We start from the raw sequence: 20,184 nt of genomic DNA, 5'->3' as shown, positions 1-20,184 counted from the left end.
TCTCTCTCTCTCTCTCTCTCTCTCTCTCTCTCTCTCTCTCTCTCTCTCTCTCTCTCTCTCTCTCTCTCTCTCTCTCTCTCTCTCTCTCTCTCTCTCTCTCTCTCTCTCTCTCTCTCTCTCTCTCTCTCTCTCTCTCTCTCTCTCTCTCTCTCTCTCTCTCTCTCTCACTCTTCCGCTATTCTCATATATAAGGCCAGAGAAATCGAATTTTAATCGTGTCTCAATCGCACGGAGACTCGTTCGAGCGGACGCAAGCTTGCCTAAGATTTCACATAACGATGGCAATAGTCCATGCACTTTCGCGCGATAGTATATTCGTAAACGCATTATCCAGATTCACGTCCTAAAGTAGAACAAGAGGATCCGCTACGAGATCCGAGGAACACCAAGGCCATAATAATTCGCGCCGAAGGCGCGTCAGCAGAACTCTCATCCAGTGTTTCATTGTATTCGTGCTATGCCAGAGACGCAAGTGTCGCGTCACGGCACGTCGGGCAAATTGTGCGTCTCGTTGACGCGAGAATCGCGCGGGGGAAATTCTTTCGGGGAAAGAATTTCGATATTATATACAGAGAAGCTTCCCTTTTCCTCATTGGGGAAGCTGACGTATGAGCTTTCCATATAGCTAGGAATTTTGCCAAAGTTTCTTCCGCCTAAATCTCCACCGAACGGTTGCCTCAGCGACGGTATTCCCGCAAGATCGCCTGCAGAATCAGGCAAAGTAGAAGGTACGTAATACTCGCCGATCGGATATGGGCATGGCTGTAACCGGAAGCACGTGTCACGTTTAATAGAACTGAAGCGTCGGCGATCCCTTCTGACGAACGGACCAGTAGCAACCATTCTCCTGTGTGTGACGACTGAATCGTCTCGAAACGCAGGGTTGTCCTGTAACATGACTCCGTGCCGCCGTCCTGCAAAAGAGTAAAACGAAATATGAATAACTGCTCCTTATCTTTAGGAAGAAACTAAAGGTTGTGAAGAATTTTAGTTTCAATATATTCAGTAGTATACAAAGGAATTAGGAAGACATATTATTCATTTAATATTCATATTTAAAAAAACAGTTATTTTGATTATTAAATATAATCTTCTATTTTTTACTTTTTAAATTTATTTATATATTAAAAATTCAAATTTTGTTTAAAAAGAATATATAAAAATATATTATGATATATTTAAATGTAAATTTAAATAAATTGACATGTTTTTTTCTAACATTACCATTGAATGCGAGTTTTTATTACACTTTTCAGTATACTAAGCATATTTTTATGATTTTATATGTATATATATATATTTCTCATGATGTTATTATTTTTCCTAAAGATTGATTGAAATTCCTGCTTACAGTCATAGGTTGCGAGAAATGAACTCGTTTGAGGTTGACTCATATCAAAATCGCTTTGTTTCCTCGTAAGATGTCAAGTAAGAGATGCTATAGAGGGAATTCCGAAAGTTTTTCTTTAACAAGCTGAAGGTAACGAGCCAACGTAAAATGGCATCTACAATTCGCAAGTACCAAGCTCGTGCTTGCGAAGATCTTTACGAAGACGTTTTTATGGCGCTTTCATAGCGTTTTAAACCATTGGGATCTGGTTGCCGCAGGTCATGCTCTAGACTAAGACATTTTTATCGCATAATGCTCATTAACTTGCGATTCGATAACGTCCATCTAGTCGTCCCCTTATCGGGTATGGTCTCTTTCTCTCTGTCTTTACGATTAAACTTTCACGTAAAACTTCCGGCAAGAGCAAACTGGGAACTTCCGGCGTCGTTCTATGTTCTCGCTTCAATTATCCATCTTACCTTCGACTGCTTCTTCTTAGATTCCCCACCTTCTCCATCTTCTTCGTCTTTTATCCCCTTAAAATACGTTTTATTACTTTCCGCATTAGTACCTATAATGACTCCTCTTTCTTCGACTTCGTTTCTTTGTTCATGGAAAAATCAATCGTATTAAGCCGATCATAGGTCTATGAAACTTTCGATTTATGAGATAATTGACCTTAATAGAGCAACACTGATGGTTTGTACGAAACAATGAAAAAAATGAAATGAAATTTTCTCTTGATAAATATTTATGTTTTATATTTAAGATTTGTGAATGTTTCCTTCATCATTAGATAATACCTTTCGGGTTTTTTAAATTCTCATTTTATATTATATCATTAAACACAAGTAAAAATATTCTAAAATATGACGTTTTTTATTGCGATAAATATTAAATTTTTATTATTTTAATATGTATCCTTTAAAAATATAAGATATATTATTAACATTGCTAGGTTGAATTGGAAAAGGAAATACAAGAAAAATAGAAATTAATTACGAAAATATTTTGTTCCAATTTTTCTATTGCCAATTTAACATCAAAATTTCATTTTAAGCTCTTAAATATTAAATGCCTCAAATGCTTTAAATTTACACTGAACATCTTGAATTACTAATGACTTACTGATTCAGTAATGCATATATATTTAGCTGAAACGCGATATAGCTTTAACTATTGTATTATTGGGAGTACAAATTAGTTCGGTCCGTTTCCCTAAAGATTGCTCCAGCTGTTGTGAATGGTTCATAGACAGCTGATTTTGGCGGTTTCAGAGAGGTTAAACATCTGCTAATAATATTCAGTTTATATCGCTTTGAGTTTCATACAAAAACCTTGATTTTTACTGTGTTTGAAATGTCGAATTTTGTGTTAACCAAGCAGCATTTGCGAGAGATTTTGATTTTCTGCTGTAATTGGAAGAAAAGTGCGGCTGAAGCCCATCGAATACTTGTCGAAGTTTATGGTGACACTGCGCCAACTGATAAATGTAGGGAATGGTTTGGAGGTTTCGAGAATGGAGATTTCAGCGTTGAAAACAAACCTCGCTCTGGACACCCAAAAAAATTCGAAGACAAAGAATTAGAGATTACTCGAAGAAGATCAGAGTCAAACGCAAGAGGAGCTTGCAGAATCATTGGGGATAACTCAACAAGTCGTTTCTGTACGATTGAGAGCCATGGGAATGATTCAAAAATAAGGAAATTGGGTGCCTTATGAACTGAAACCGAGAGACGCTGAAAGACGATTTTTCACTTGCGAACAGCTGATTCAAAGACAACAGAGAAAAGGTTTTCTGCATCGGATTGTGACTGGAGATGAGAAGTGGATATTCTACGACAACCCCAAGAAGTAAAAATACTACGCTAAGCTCGGTCAATTGTTGCCATCGACCTCAACATCAACACCACGGCCGAATATTCGGTTCGAAGATCATACTCTGTATCTGGTGGGACCAAAAAGATCTTGTTTACTATGAGCTGCTGAAACCTGGCGATTCCATTAGGGCGATCGGTATCGGCTACAATTGATTCGTTTGAGTCGTGCATTGCGAGAAAAACGACCGGAATACAAGCAAAGACATGATAAAGTTATTCTTCTTCATGACGCTCGGCCTCATGTCGCTAAAGTCGTCAAAAAATATTTGGAAACGCTCAAATGGGATGTTTTACCGCACCCGCCGTATTCTCCGGACATTGTTCTTTACTGGTTGTTCCAAAGAATGCAGCAAGTCACCGGTTCACTTCTTTCGCAGAAATCGAAAATTGGATCGCCAATATTGGATCGCCTCCATTTTTTCGAGATGGAATTTGAAAATTGTATGAGAGAAAAAGTAGTAGGCAGCGATGGACAATACTTTAATTGATCTGTTCATTCATTTTGTTTTGAAATAAATGCATTTTTGAACACAAAAAAATGGACCGACTAACTAATTTGTACTCCCAATAATATCTTTGATTTAAAATGATTATTTGATAATGAAAAGAGAAAAACATATATGTCAAGACATAAAATATTTATCAACTTTTAAATTACAGGATATCGTAAAATATCGTATATACTATTATATTTGATATTTCTTTGCTATTGCGATATTGAAGGGAATATTTGTGACAATTTCATTTTTGATCTTATTCTAGTACATAACCAGAATGCACATAATAGAAGATTTCATCACTGTACTCGCACAGATCTGATCGAATATAATAACACGGCATGTCATTGTGACCTTTTAATATGGAGGCAACAGCATCTCTCTCGCATTCATTTTATCGATAACGCGGCCATGGAGAAATACGTAATTGAATCGGAGAATCATATTATACGTTGACGAAACTGATGTCATCTTACAATGTATCTCGTCGACGCTCAGCGGAGGGAGGATTCGTTGCTGCAGGGGGAGTCTTGTGAGTTTTTCACATGCAAGGAATCGGCAGTTTTTTGCTCCATTTAACCGCGTTTCGATCTCCTCCCGTCCTCCGACCTCCATTTTTTCGACACGACGGAAGCTCGCACTCCCCATCAGTCGATCCATTCTTTTTGTATTCTTTATTTACGGAGCTCTGTCCACATCATCCCACCTTCCATTTCCGCACCCCTCTTTGCGAATCATCCCGCGTCTCGCTTGCTTCCTCCCTGTCTTCCTCTTCTTGTTGTTTTCATCTCATATTTCTTTGTATCTTTCTGTCTTTTTTACCATGCATACCTTCATCCTTTTTATCACGCCATCATATTGGTTTTGCTATTGGCTTTGTTGTTGCCTTGTTCTTCTCATCCTTATCTTTTTGTTCTCTTTCTTTCTTTAGTTTGTCTAAACTTTCTCCGCTAATACATTTTAAGTTTCTGTAACTTTCATTTTTCTTTTTCCCTCTCAAACTATCTCGTCGTTCGTTTTCCTTACTTTACTCAGTATTCCTTTACTAACGTATTCTACTTTGCCTGTTCGAGCTTTTTCTATCGAGATTTCTTGGCATTTCTCTGTCTCCATTAACCTATTCTCTTTGTAAACTTCTATCTCCTATTTCATTCATATTCTTTTTACTTCCAGTTTTTTTTATTTTCTTTCTGCTTTCTTCTTATCTACTAACATATTTAATATTCTTTTACCTCGTTGTCATTTCTTCTAACTTTTTCTTCTTGCGCCTTTAAAATTTTTTATTCCCTTTTTAATTTATTATTGTATTTTAATAATTTTGGTTTTCCTCTTTCAATTTTTCATTATAACACATTTCAATTTGTTTGGAGTTAATTTATATACAAACATATGTAAAATAACATTAAACACAATAAAATAATTGTAAATTGTGCGTTAACTTTTTTCTGTTTGCATTACGAATGTACGTACACATTTTTTTTTATTTCTCACGAAAAAATATTACGATGTATGTAATAAAGTAATACGTTTAAATGTTTTCATATAAATAATTCATCAATCTTTCGATTAAGCACAGCAATAAAGCTATTTAGTAATTAATAATGCTTTCTTGTTAGTAAATGTTTTTAATTACGAAAATATAAATGTTTTATTGATTATTAATTATCAATTATTGACAATCGACTTTGTTTTATACCTACAGTTTTTATGTGATTCAGCAATAAAATCATCTTTCAGTACAGACGTTTTGAGAAGTCTCTATATGATACGTAATAGCTTTCAACAGAGTATCATCGCGAAAAAAAGATCGATACGTAAGCGCGCTATGAAAATATTTTGCGTACGAAGTATATTCTCAAAAGCATCTTAATAATATCCGATAATATTATCGTAATATTCGATGATCAGAAAGAAATTGCACCATCCGGAAACTGTAATTACATTTTTTATCATTTCCCAATAAACGTTATTTCTTTCTGTAGATCGCTTATAACGTTTGATGCTTAGTTTCGTTCAGCATTTTTATTTCAAGTATCAATGCTGCGGAGAATAATGCGCATGCGATGTTATAATCCGTATAAGATACCTATATTTTACAAATATTATCTACGGAGAGACGCGAGATGTATTATACGTCGCTACCTGTAATGTAAACACGACACTACATTGTGCTCGCATCATCGTGATTCCCAATAAAGTCCGCAATTTTCAATGGAATCGACCGAGCCAATCGTTACTCGCACCGCGAAATCGGACTGCTCGTCCTTATCGCGCTCACATAGCAAAGAGGATCAAACATTAATAAAAACAAACGCAACACCGGGTGCATCGGCAAATCCTTCGCAAAGCTCCGTCGCATTGTCCGTGTCTGCCCGGCACTCCTGGAAAAATGGTTAATCCGTCCTTTATGATACGACTACCTCCACGCGCGCACGCGCGCGCGCGGATTCTGTCTCCGTTCGGGCGGAAAAAGAAGTGCGCCGACTGTGGAAATGAAATAAGCGCGCGTATATGCATACGCACAAACCGGCCTGCATATACATTCCCATAGTATCTCGTCACCATTTCTATCCGCATCCCTTTCATCTCGCTACCCTCCGCCGTTCTCGTGAGCGAAGGCGAGAACGTGGCCGTTTCCAAGCCTTCCTCTCGGTAGCTTTCTCTCTCTGCTCTGCCGAGTCGCATCGCAATACCTTCGGATATCACGCGAACGTCCATGCCGGGGATAGCGACATAATTTTCGCGTCGAAGGACCAACCACGCCCCTCGGGGAAGCGTGTAATCCCCGAGCGGGTATACGAACGTCATCCCCGTGTTACAAAAGACGACGGATTTTCAGCGAACGCGCGAATTACGTTTTTGCGTGGTATTTTTACAGCGCACGAGAGCACGAGATTGCCGAAAAAAAAAGGAAAATCATCCACGCAAAACAGAGTAAATCAGATCGTAGCTTTTAATAAAATTCTGCTATTTCATCCAGTTTCACGGAGAAAGACCTGAATCAATAAGCAAGTAGAAAGCAACGTAGCTTTCATTAACGTATGTAATTATAATGCATGTAATTATATCATAATTGATAGAAATATCAATTAGTTGTTTCAAACACAGTGACAAAGTATCATATCATTTTACATTTATAAGGAATATTCTCAAATGAATAATTTATTATACCAAATACTACAATGTGAATGACAAATATTTACAAACTGTAAATACGTGATCAACGTTCTTCTTGCGCAATTCTATGTATATTATTTATTATTTATTTATAAAAGTAAAGCTCACAATTTGATATTTGTAATTATTTTTCTTCTGTAAAGTGAAAATACGACCGTTGAAGCATGCTTGGAAAGAATAATAAATTAGTTTACATGCAAGTACATGAGAAAAATATATTTTACTGAGGGAAATAAACTGATCAGATTATGAAGGTTGTAATTATTTTGCAATAAAAAACTTGTTTTTCTGCAATTTGTAGCAAGAGATAAACTACAATTTACAATGATGATATGAACTTTCAGAACTTAACGCATGTTTTTTTCTCAAATATATTTTTTCAATTAATTTTTCATTTAAAAATACATTTAACATATTAATTATTAACTGCATGTTAATCATTAATCGTGTTATTAAAAGCATAAGTATGTATAACTGTTTATTATTGTATTACTTAAAATTACTATTGCAATATCAGTATATTGCCAGTATTACTATTGCTATCAATATATAATTTACTAATAAAACTATTTATCTATTATTGCGCTGAAACATTACTTTAGAAATACTATATCTTAAAAATTAATATGCCATATCTTAAACATTTGATAGAATTTTTCTGATGGCAAATTCGAATTCAGCGCCCCAAAATAGTTAAATCTAATTAAGTAAGAGAAATTCTATTGGATATGTATAAATTCACATTGCAATATTTAAGCGCTAAGATCCGCTTTGAAAATAGAATTTTTCCTACTAATTTTTCTCTTGATTAGATTTATTCTCGGTATCCAATATCGAATTAAAAATCGTTTAAAAAAGTTGCTTCCTTTTCTTGCATTAAGGATTATTCAAAATTTGTGAACTAGTTTAATTAATTTTATGCATATCTGAGAAGGACGCGACAATTCGAGCATGAACTGCAAATTATCGAATTGACATAATTTCAGAGACCAAGTGTATTTATGTAATCTGAATTTCACGGACGCTCTCGTGCGAGTTGAGGAACCGTACGAAGGCGCCCAAGCACGCGAACAATGTTTGATACAGCGAGACATGCAAATTTACCTCGATTGCGAGAGCTCGAACTCCGTCACGGGAGGGTGCGTTCGGCGTATACACATGCTTCTCCGATATCCAGAGAACCTTCGTGTAACTTGGCCGAGCACAAAACTCGACGATGATGTCCAGAGATTCGCCCTCGTTCGCCGTCACTGTTTGACTCGGTGGATGAACCATAGGTGGTCCTGCAAAAATAAACGAAAAAATAAACAAGAAAAACAGTTAACCTTTGTCGAACCGGCATAGCTAGCCCTCTTGTTGTATGATCGTAAATCTACTCTTCGTTGGCGTGATAGTCGCTTTTTGTATTTGCTAAGAGCTTTGTACCTTATTAACGGCGCGAATTTCCATCTAAATAGCTCGTTAACGCGGGGGGGGAGGGGGAGGGGGTAACTCTCGTTCATTTACTCTGATTTTATTTCATTCACGGGAGCATGCATCTGATTATTAGGATTGTTTGGCGCGAGTGTCTTTTATAGGGCTTTTTCGGCACATGTATCATTGTCGTCGGTGTTTTTGGCGTGTTAAAATTCCATGATGGTTAGTCGTGTGATTAACGTTACCATATCTAAATCACAAAAAAAGGATACACATGTATACATTTTAAAAAAGGGTGATTTTTGCGAGAGCGGAGAAAGAGGAAGTATAATTTTATATGTATTAAATATAAGTATTTAATGAAATAAAATTTCTAGAACATTATTTTTATTTATAATTCTTAGTAATATAATTTTATAAATACATAAAATTTTAAGAATACGGCTGATAATCCTAGTCGTAACTGATTATTATGGACCTCAACATATTGTAAATTGAAGACTATACAGAAACAGGAAGCACAGGTCAATAATCCATAATAATCGATTCTGCTAGCGTCGTTTTTACGAACCCATGATCTATCTTTATTTTTTTCTTAAATGATTATTGATGAGTATTTTGATGGATGACGCACGAAGTTTAAGCAAAGGCAACATAGTATTTAGTGCACGCGAAGACAGAATTTTCCATGAATTAGATCAGCAATTTTTACATAAAGATCGTTACTGTGTTTTTAATTGAACGAACATACAAAGATAAATGTAGGCTAATGGATGGATTAAGATAAACAGCTATTAACGGAAGACAAATGATATGATGACAGATACAGGATTTGTCGTTATTTTCTATACTTTTTTTTCACTCAAATCTTCACTCAGATCTTTAAAAAAGGGAAAAACGCAAGAATATACGAAAACATAGAAAGCGCTTAAAATAAATAAACTTATAATCGGTTTTTACTTATAAAAGGTTTTTTAAAATATTTAGAAATTGCAATGTATTATTATTCTTCGATATTATGTTATAAATCGCGATAGATATTTACCGATATTATACTGTGTCTAAATATTATTAAACAAATATTATTAAACAAATCATGTTATTAAAAATAAATCTGCTTCCCTCCTCTTTTGACACAAGTGTCAACGAAGATAGATATTACTGTAACGCGATAAATTTCGAAAAAGTTCTGGAACTGAAATGTACGGTCGGAGGATCCAGTGACCCTGCTGAACCTGTTCCCGATCGTAAATCTGACCTTCGGTGACACTTCTGATGCAAGGGATGACCTGAAGGTGGAGGACAGGGATCACAGATTAGGACTACTGTCATTCTCTTCTTTTTACCGTTCTGTTTACTCATTTGTTTGTACCTTATTAATAATGAATAGTTTGATGACTATATTAATGAGACACGACAAAAAACATTATGTTAAAAAAATTGAGATCTTTTGTGAAGGGCACGAATTACTTCTCAGTCTTTTTTATCCGGTATATTTTAGCCGATTATAGTTATAAGAATACTGTATAGTAAACAAGAATATTCTGTTTCGACCTTTTTTCAATGTGCATCGTTGAACCGGCATGAAAATAGCGACTTTTCAATATTGGCATGTATCAACATATGTCGATCAACATACTTTTTTATTTGGGCTTAGGAAAGTTTACAATTGTACACATACTATGCATGCTGAACATGAAATTTTAAATTAAATTCTTGACAATAAATTAAAAAAATTTCATAACTAATAAGCAATTAAAAATGTTGAACAAGAATCGATTCCAGGATAACTTTTAAAATTATGTTTCTATTCCATTTTTCTAAATAATCACGATTATTTTCAAGAATCAAGAATCATCTAATATAATAAATTAGAACAATAGTTTGATGGAATGCAGTTTACAGCACCGCTGATTTGTGCAAATGCTTCAAAACAGGATCCAACGAGACGTGCAACGAGATCGAAACACAGAAACTTGGCACATCGTACGACAATGCGAGCAGCCCTTAGCCACGTCGTGCGGAGTGTTCGCGCGCGCAAATTGCAATCATGGGTTTTCGATTTCCAGCCTCAAGGCGATCGCGATTCAGCAAATTGTCTCGTACTACTGTTCGAATTTCCTCTTGTCGACTACGAGAGGTTTGTCGGAGTTTCAGCTATGCGAGTTAGCGTTTGCGGGTCGGAAAATCGAACGAGGCTATGAGAATCGAAACGAGACAAGATTTTCTTCGCCTCGACAAAAAAATTTCCGTCTAGATTGGACGAGGCGCTTCGCAACGCAAAGTAAATTATGCAAGAACAAGGTTCAGAGTTTCAGGCGGTACCATGGATTTTCTTAAGTTTTTTTTTACGACTGAATTAAAACGTGCTCCAAGTAATTGAAATAACGAATTAAAAGAGTAGTAAATCACATAATTTAGTTAATTTATTTTCTGATGCTGCTGTTTCTCTCTGAGAATATTATTCTTTTTAATAATCAAACGATTACGTGTTTATTAATACAAATAAAAATTCTTTATACATGCATACAGAATATCTTATACAGAATATCTAAATTTTATGTATTTCTGTGTATTACACTATACTATATATGTATAAAAAATAAGTCAAAAGAAAAAATTCTATTTTTGATCGAAGTGGATCTCAATGCTTAATAATTCATATGCAAATTTGCAAATACATTCTTCAATTCTATAAACTGCGTGTCGATTTAGTTTGTCAGATTGAAACGCAAAAAGAAAAAAATAAATTATCTGCTCAATCGTGTGTCTGATTATCTCGTAATTTATTCAAGTACTCAAACCGATTGGTCAACAAGCAGTTACTATGACAAATTGCATAGCATCATCAGCTCTTTAGTCTACGCACTTCAGCTAATTGAAGTGCGGATGTCGCTGCTTAACCCCAGTCACGACCTCCCTCTAGGCTCATTTTCCACTCCACGGGAAACCACGTCCATCCCCAACCTATTTATTTTTTTTCTTTAGATGGCCTCCCATCTGCACAGATTTCCTGCTTCGTAAAGCAAGCTTCTGACCTCGACCGAGCCGTCAGAAGAGTGAATAGAAGCGGAGCAGTATAGCCAGCAACCGCGGCATCGTTCATGAATATTCCTACGGCTGAAATTGCTCGAATATCTTGGAGGTAGTTCTTGTCCCTGCGGCGAGGGACGACTCTTTTTGCTATCCTTAGCCCCACTTCAAAATGACGCATAACAGCGACGATGAAAAGTTACCAAACTCATGCATGTGGTGCAAAGTTTTCTTTCAGCACACAGCTTTTTTGAACATTTTTACGCACCTTTAATGACATCGTTCCGATCCGTGAATTATTCAAGTGCATGCTACGCATGATCTGCGTGCCAGGATTGCACCTGCAGAAATGAACGAAGCTGAAAGCCTCGTAAAAATGAACACGATTTTTTTTGAAAAATTTACTTATAATTTAAAGTTAAATTAAGTTAATTATTTGAAGTTAGAAATTTAATTACAATTCCTAATATTGAGTTTGGTTGAATATGTTAATTATCAGATACAAATTCTAGTGAAATTATGTACTGAAAGCGTTGATGTAATTTCATCATATTAATCTTTTCGCATTTCTGTATTTGCATTTGTAGATATTCTGTTTATCAATTCTCTCTTTGTTCTTACTATCTTTTCATTTCTTTAATTATAATTATTATTTATTGTTCACTACTATTGTTATACTATTCATGCTTCATATATTCATATATTATTCATGCTTTCTTTTAAAAGTTAAATTTTATTTTATAATTTTCCATGTCAAACATTGTAATATTTGATTTTAAATCTATTTTTATTTACATATTCTCGATAATAAATATTGAGATCTTTTATAAATATTCTTAAAATGCAGTTTTACGAAATAGTATAATAATCGGTATATGATTCAAGAAATATAAACAAAATGTATAAAATTTGCAAAAGATTATTAGGTATAAAATCTTGCCCCTTAATAAAAAATCAAATATTTATTTATTCTGTGTTTTATATATATGTGCGTGCGTGCATGCGTGCACGGAATTAAAGAAAAATGTCAAAAACAAGTCTGAATGGGTCGGTATGTACGCCATTTGATTTTATGGTGCACAACTGGCGACAATGATTATGAGAGTGTTAACGATCGTCGACGACCGACTTAAAAGAAATACAACGAGAATCCGTGAGCTGTGTTCAACTACATACAGTACGTCTTTCCCGAAAATGGGTCTTCCTTGAGAAAATTTCCTTTCCTGAATTGCACTTGGAACGCACTGTGACGTTTCCGGAAGGAATCTCTTAGCAAGTTAAATGAATCGCAAACGATTGCCTACAACGGCAACATGATTCATTTCATTGTGCACCGTTAGAAAGAGCTTCGATGGGAACGATCGTCAAAGTAACGAATTTCCTCATGACGATTCAACATCGTATCGTTCGCTGTGGAACGGAAAGGTTGTACTTTGTCCGCCGCGGAATTTAGATCGATAGCGACACGGATTTGAATCTTCTCACCGAACATCGTCCGTCGTTTAAAGAAATTACGGATCGATGGCTCGTATTTTCAGTTATCGATGGCTTTCGTGATACTTTCCGAACATTATGTGAGGTTGGAAGGAATTTAAAGAGAAGAGGAAATGTTATAGACAATCTTAGAGATCACCAATTAAATGATTTTTTTTAAATTGATAATTAAATTGATTGTACAAAATTGCTCTAATATAAAGTTTTGTAATTTAAGCTCTCAAAAAAATGTAATTGCAACTTTTTAAGCAATTTTAAATTGTCTTAATTTATATTTTTAAATCAATTTAATTTCTTTTAAAATTTGTTAAAATTTAAAAATTGCAATCCCTCCTTTTCATAACAATTTATTAAATTTATTAAACGAAAATCGTCTTAAAAGAAAACTTTCTGCATATTATATATTATTTCACAAAAATGCAAACTAACATCTTTTCTTTAAAAAAGAAAATAAGTATTATTATGTTTCGATAAATTTTTATGGAATTTTACTTGTGATCTTATCGTTACATATCGTAAAATAAGTTAGATTTCTGCGTTCAAGTTCCATTTACAAGTATCCAAAAGGTACACACCGATTTCTTTCAAATTTGACCCAAATAGAATTATGAAAAATATTTAACATATGTCTTTCTATTTTTCTCATAAATGATTTTAAGAGCAGTTTGAAGCTCTTTCAATTTTCATCTTCATATCTATAAATATAGAATAATAATTTAAAAAAATGAAATTTAATGTAAGATATAGAAGTTTTTGTAAATCATTATTATTCTACTTTTATAGATATAATAGTGAAAATTCGAAGGAGTAGTACTCTTAAAATCATTTTTGGACAAAAATAAAAAGACATAAATAAAATATTTTTTATAGTTCTTATACATTTGTGCTAAACTGGAAAGAAATTGAAGGTTTATCATTTGGATAAATTTACTTATTAGACGAATAGGCAATGCAGAAACGATCAGACAAGAGTGGATATTTACTATGGCATTAAAAGAATTTCACTTGTAAATCGCCCAATTCAAAATCTATCTGTGGAATTGTTTCTGAGAGCGACGAAACGAATTATTCTCTCATGTTCGTTCACGAGTATAACAGCCTGTTAATTAATTCATTAATTTCCAATCTTGAAATCAGCGACGTTGCACTTCGGGTGACAACAACTGCTCGTGTCTCGATTACCGCAAGATTGCAGACACATTTCAGCATACATGCATTGACATGCGATAAACTCCCTAAAGGGATTCCTAAGGGATCTAACAACGTGATATTTGATGATATTTGGAGTATATTTTCAATGATAATTCATTGTTTCACATCGAGAACGATTCGTTACGTTAACTTTTACACTTTTTCACTTCGATTCTTGAGAAACATACATTTAAAAGAGTAAAAAAGATGTTTATTTTCACATATATATTTTTTGCGTTAATGAGCGTTATATAAAATTATTAATTAAAAATGTTAACAAATGCCGATACAATTGTTGGCACATAGTAATAAGTTTACGACACTATCATACAATTTATTATAATAAAAAATTCAGCAAATTCTTGAAATGTATTAATAAATCTAGTCATATAGGGAATTTTTAAAGTCTTTCTTAGTGTTTCTTTTTATAAAATAAACAATTTTTTGATACAAAATTATATCTTTTAAATTCAGTCCGCTATTTTCTCAAATTTGTCAAGAATATCTAAAATTGACTATGATAAAAAGAAGATTTATTAATATATTTTGAGAATTTATTGTTTCTTGTTTCAGATAAACTGTAGAAAAGTTACAATAGTTACTGTGACCTACCACTATATATGGGGGTAAGCTTAGTGTTATAGTTGTGTCAACGTTATTCGTTAATATTTTTAGTTGAAGATTTATGTAATTCATTAATATACGTGTAAAATATTAGTCGAGTAAAGTTAATAATTTTCACAAAAAAAAAATCATAAAAGAAGACATCTTTTTGACTTTTCTGGTCTGATGTGTATTTTCCCTCAAGGATAATCACCCTGGCTTGGAAAAATGTTCCAAACTTTTCATCAAGACCGCGCGTTGCTTCAAGAAGACAGAGATATATTAAAATTACATTACGGTTTTCGCAAGTCATCATAAGATTATTATGCATGAGGCCACTTGTTGTACCGGTTGAGTCTGATATAACCGACGACTTGGCGAAAATATTTTCCGACAATCTCTCACGTCGGACTAGAATTTCTGGGAAAATAGAGAGAGGGAAATCATGGTGCACGCGATCGTTTCCCTTGGCGAGAACGATACATCCCCGCAAAGTTCTGACGCTATCCGTGCGAGGATTCACTCGGTTACTCGTACTTCAAAGCGATAAGCATCAACGTCCATTCAGAGTCGCGATAACGTCCGCGAAGCAATGCTATTGTTTCAAGGCGTTAGCAAATGGCAGCAGTTATCTATCCATTGTTCTCTGTACTTATTAAAATCGAGATGATATTCGCAAATTCTACAGATGTTGGATTTATTATATTTCGCGCTGCACATAAATTTTTTGCATTTTCACCGCTTTCCTCTTTTCTTTTTTGTTTTATATGATAACTAAAACTTTCTTTGGCATAATGAGACTAGAGACTCGTTTTTTTTACAATCAAACTACAGAGTCTAATTATAGAATTAATTTCAAATTCACATTTAAAATTAAGATATTCTAACAAGCTAAACTTTAAAAGTATAGGATTTAAAAGCTTTAGAGAATAGAATTGTTTAATATACTTAAAAAGCTTAACATGAATTTTATATTAAAACAAAATATGAATATGAAGGTAATTACCAAAATAAATTATGAATGTTGCGTTATTACGAATATAATAAAAAAAAACTCAAATAATATTCCTTTGCAAAATGCAGTCGCGAAATAATTTTCAAAGGAAATCGCTCGTTTAAAGATGTTATCGCGCTATTCAGTCTTCTTAAAATTTCTTATGACTTCCTTCGCTTGTGAACGCAAAAGGCGATCAATTACATTTCGGATAAAAGCGAGTAGGATCAACAAGACTAACAAAAAACAAACTAACAGCACAACAAATTAGCAGAAAACCAAATTGAAGTTACTCGTCTGTCTCCTCGAGCATTCAATTTGCCCTAAGTTAACATTGGCGCGGTTTGGTGATGTCTCTTTAACTTTCGAGACTTTTTTCCATCTTCAAAAAGAGATATGCGCTGTTTTCCAGAGAAATACCTTTGTCCTCGAAAAGTGTCCGTCTTGAAGGATAATAAAAGATCGAGTAATTGTATCAAAAAGAGGACACCCATAAATTATTGCTCCTTCCACAATTCGTACTCTCGCAATAAACCTTAGAAATCGTCGTCGAATATGACTCACCCACGCCCGAGGGGACGGGCTCGATATTACTGTCATCGCATACACGATGAAAAACGTTCAATTCTTTTCTCTCGAGTCAATCCTACGATTTCGACGATATGCGTTCGACTCGAGGGGCCGGCATTTTATTGGCGGGATATGATGGGTTTCGATATTCATACGATACTTTGGGGAATGATCGCGCATGTGAAATTATTCGTGCGTCGATAGCGGTTGATATAAAACTGTTTCTATCACTTATCACTGAATTGTATCACCGAATTCACGGAACATTGACCGTAGAATGTCACTACATATTGTAACACTGAAAGCACTATTGACAGTGTGCTTTGTGAGAATGTAAATGTTTTACTGTTATATTCGATATCTCCCCATTTCATTATATTGACATGTGGATTTTTTATACCAATTGACGATTGTCAAGAGAGAAAGATTAAAATATTCCTTTATATATATATGTTTACATATTTAAAAAACATATTTAAAAAAAATCTATATAAAAATTAAAACATTTCTTAATTAATATACTGAAGTATGTTATCTACTGCAATAAAATAATTTTTATTGAAGCATTTTTTATCTCAATCTTGTAATAAGGATAATCAGCTAGCGTCTTAGATTTGTTATCTATCTCTGATGCAGCTTTTTTCTATTTTCTTTTATATTATGCTTCGTTCATTTTATCCCGGTCATTTTCTTCAAGTACTATCATTACCGCCACTGCAGCATCTCTGCATACCACGTGTTCATCGTTGCATCTTTCGGTCCCTCGAGGACATCGTACGAGCTCCCTGCAAGACTTCTCTTCTAATAAGTTTATGCATTGTTCTCTCTAGTCGGTGTTTCTTTTTTACTACTTCACCGCGGGCATGCAGAAGATATTTTCATCGAAAAATATTTTTCTTTTTTATAAATATGAATTAAAAATTGTCATCTTGTTTACACTTATTTTCGGTAAATTCAAATGCACCTGTTAACTTCTAATTATATTCTTACTATTTTTGAAATACTTAGAAAATTTTTTACTATAGTTATTAGATTAATAATTCTAATCCTAAACTTTTTCAAAAAGTAATAGTTAAATAGTTTTAAAATCATAGTTTAATATATATATCTAGTTATGTTTAGTATTTCAATATAGCATATAGTTTCATTGAAAGCAGATAGACATAGAGGGAGATATTTGTTTTCCTAATCATTTTAGAAAGTTATATTTACGTGCACATATTTTATATTTCTGTTATACCTATTTATGATGAATTATATTTATACAATAAAATGTAATTGTAAGTAATTGTAGTTGTAAGAATTGATTGATCAAATATGAAGAGAATATTTGATTGTGACTAATTCATACAAATACAATTACTTGCAATTACGCAATTATACTCTTTAAATTCTTGGAGTGGAATCTCACTTTAAGGGGTGAAAATTGAGCCAGTTTTTAGAAAAGAGTGGTTCAATTTTCTTCGAGTTACTTTATGAGTAAAATTTCATTATTTAGAATGATTTTAAGAGCTTCAGGGAATATGTATTACATACATATATACAGAATGAATTTTATATTTATATACATATATACTGTTTGCATACTTTCCGCCGCAATTCCATACGCCAATGATCGGCGGCGCCTCGTTTCTCTTCTGGTCCGGATAATTGCCACGTCGCGAGAACATCGCGTTTATCAGGCGAAGTGCCATCCGGCAAGAATTTTACGAGAAACTTTTCTCAGTCGCAAGGTTTCACTCTCGTAGCAGCAATAATTTTATTTACAACCGGCTGCACCGACGTTTACGCGGCTCCGCGCGGGCTCGAAAACTTATGCGTCCACGTAGTTAAAGTTACGAGTGTCACGAGGCGAAATTTACGCGCCGCGGTGGCGACGCGTATTACATGTATTGCGTAAATGGTGGCTAAGTTTTAAAATTTTCGAATTACTGTGTTTTAGGCGGCATTGTCACGATCGAATGACTAATTAACTATTCATTCAAGAACGTATTCGCATGAAAACGCAATTAAACCTGCAGTGTTACTTTGAAAAAACATCGACGGCGGAGGTCGATATGATAGGATATAAAGCGCAGTCGTATTTATGAACGAAAGAAAAATAGGTTGTCACAATGTGCCGTAAAACGGGCCGCGAAATCGGCTGGCCAGTGAGAGCTTTCTCGCAAAAATGCGTCGTTATTTCTCGGTCCGCCAGTTTTGGCATTTTGTTGTCCGCATTGTTCGGCGATAACTTTCGGGCGTCTCGCGTCGTATGACATAGTACGCCATTGTTTGAAATACTAGAATCTTGGCATGGTAGGTCTGTTAGTTACGATAATTGTGGACGACAAAAAATTATAAAACAATTATTTTTTTATTGTAATAGCATAACTACAGGTAATTGCAGAATGTTCGTTATTGAGTTATCGTTACTGTTTAGTAATTGAATTTATCAACCAATTTTACGAGTATTTGTATATTAATGAAATATAAAATTGTACTACGATAAGATATAAAAATACAAATATAATAAAAAAATACAAAAAAAAACAGAAATTGACAAGTAAAAAGATGTTCTATATTTTAATAAACGAAGAATTTATATTTTTCATTTGAAATCTATTGAAAAAATATTAATACAATAAATAATGTATATGCAGTGAATTCATAAAAAATCAAGTTTTATATTATCTTTAAAGAAATATCTAATGCTTTTCAATTATTTTCTACCCGATATCAATATAAACTAGAACGTGCGGCTACATGAAAAATTAAAAATCAAAAACTGAAGGCACAATGGATATGCTGCGCTACTGACTCTATACACGAGAAATAGTTTGAGAATGAAATTGGCAGATACATCATACATATATCAAACAGCACGCGTCCTTTCAGTTATCGAATGAGAACGAGAGATAAAAGGCGTAGCAACCCATGAGTAGAAAACACGATAGAGCCCCGCGGCGCCTTAATTGCATTTCCTGCTCCATTTTCGACGGATATCGTTGGAAAGCTACAAAAGCTGATTTCGAGGAAATAAACAACTAGAAGTCTGAATAAGCCAACGATAGGCAAGACGCGAGGACTCTAACTTTTCGCCACCGTCGCGACTTTCTTTTGACCCGCGAACCAATCCCCAGCCTCAGTCACGGTCTTCGCACACAGGAAATTCGTGTAGAAGAAATCAATCGCGAAGAAGGAGCCGAAATACGTCGCGATCCGCACGGAGAAATGTTACAACTGAAAGAGATTTCGGAAGAGAAGAAAAAGGATAGATGGGGAGGATGGGGAGTGATCTTTTGCGGAGGGCGAGATTGCGGGAGACGCGAGAGCCGGGGAATTTCTCGGAGCGGAACGACATTGCCGCGCGAACTTGTCGGATAATATAGGTTAATCCCTTAATCGGGGTTATTAGATGAAATTTTATCCCGCAGGCTTTAGTCAGTACTTTCGCCGACCTTCCTATGTGTCCGCACAGACATTAGCGCACCCTTATTAAATACCTAATAACGCTTATGAGTTAATTCACTTTTCGAGAAGCGTTAAAAAGTCATCCGGCCAGGAAGTTGGAAAATGGAGAGCTGAAAAGGCAATTGTGTCTCGTATTATAGCTCATTACCTTACATTTTATTAGGGTGGAAGCGCGGACAACGATATTACGAATTTCTTTTTATTACATGTTTGCAATTTTATTAAAAAGCAGCATAATCAACTACTGCAGTTGCTACATTCTACATTGCTTTTCGTACCAATGTTGAAAATATCATTTTGTAATTATAATAAAAAGTAAAAAGCTTTTATAATTTTTCTATCTTACTGACATATATTCGTGGATTATAAAATGCATACAACAATAATATCATTAAGATAATCATTTAATTTCGAGTGAATTAATTGATCTTTACATAATTTATAAAATACCTCATATTGTCACGATACTGTATTATATTTTGCATTTTTGCTGCGCGATGGAATATAACTTTCATTTTGAAGAACATATCCAGTTGATTTGTTGCT

The 20,184-nt window shown here is 34.4% G+C and overlaps 1 protein-coding gene across 1 annotated transcript in view; it reads right to left on the bottom strand.

Annotated features, from left to right (window-relative positions):
• Nucleotides 1–677: 677 nt before the first annotated feature.
• Nucleotides 678–20,184, bottom strand: part of LOC105618890 (irregular chiasm C-roughest protein) — a 238,432-nt gene continuing 218,925 nt past the window's right edge. Inside the window, exons 9-10 of the mRNA XM_012200421.1 lie at nt 7,989–8,167; nt 678–914 (exon numbers count right to left, since the gene is read on the bottom strand). Coding sequence (XP_012055811.1) covers nt 678–914; nt 7,989–8,167 — 416 coding nt within the window. The remainder of the gene's footprint in view (nt 915–7,988; nt 8,168–20,184) is intronic.

Source organism: Atta cephalotes (assembly GCF_000143395.1).
Source record: "Atta cephalotes unplaced genomic scaffold scaffold00018, whole genome shotgun sequence".
Taxonomy (NCBI): domain Eukaryota; kingdom Metazoa; phylum Arthropoda; class Insecta; order Hymenoptera; family Formicidae; genus Atta; species Atta cephalotes.
This window is presented reverse-complemented; position numbering and strand designations above follow the sequence as displayed.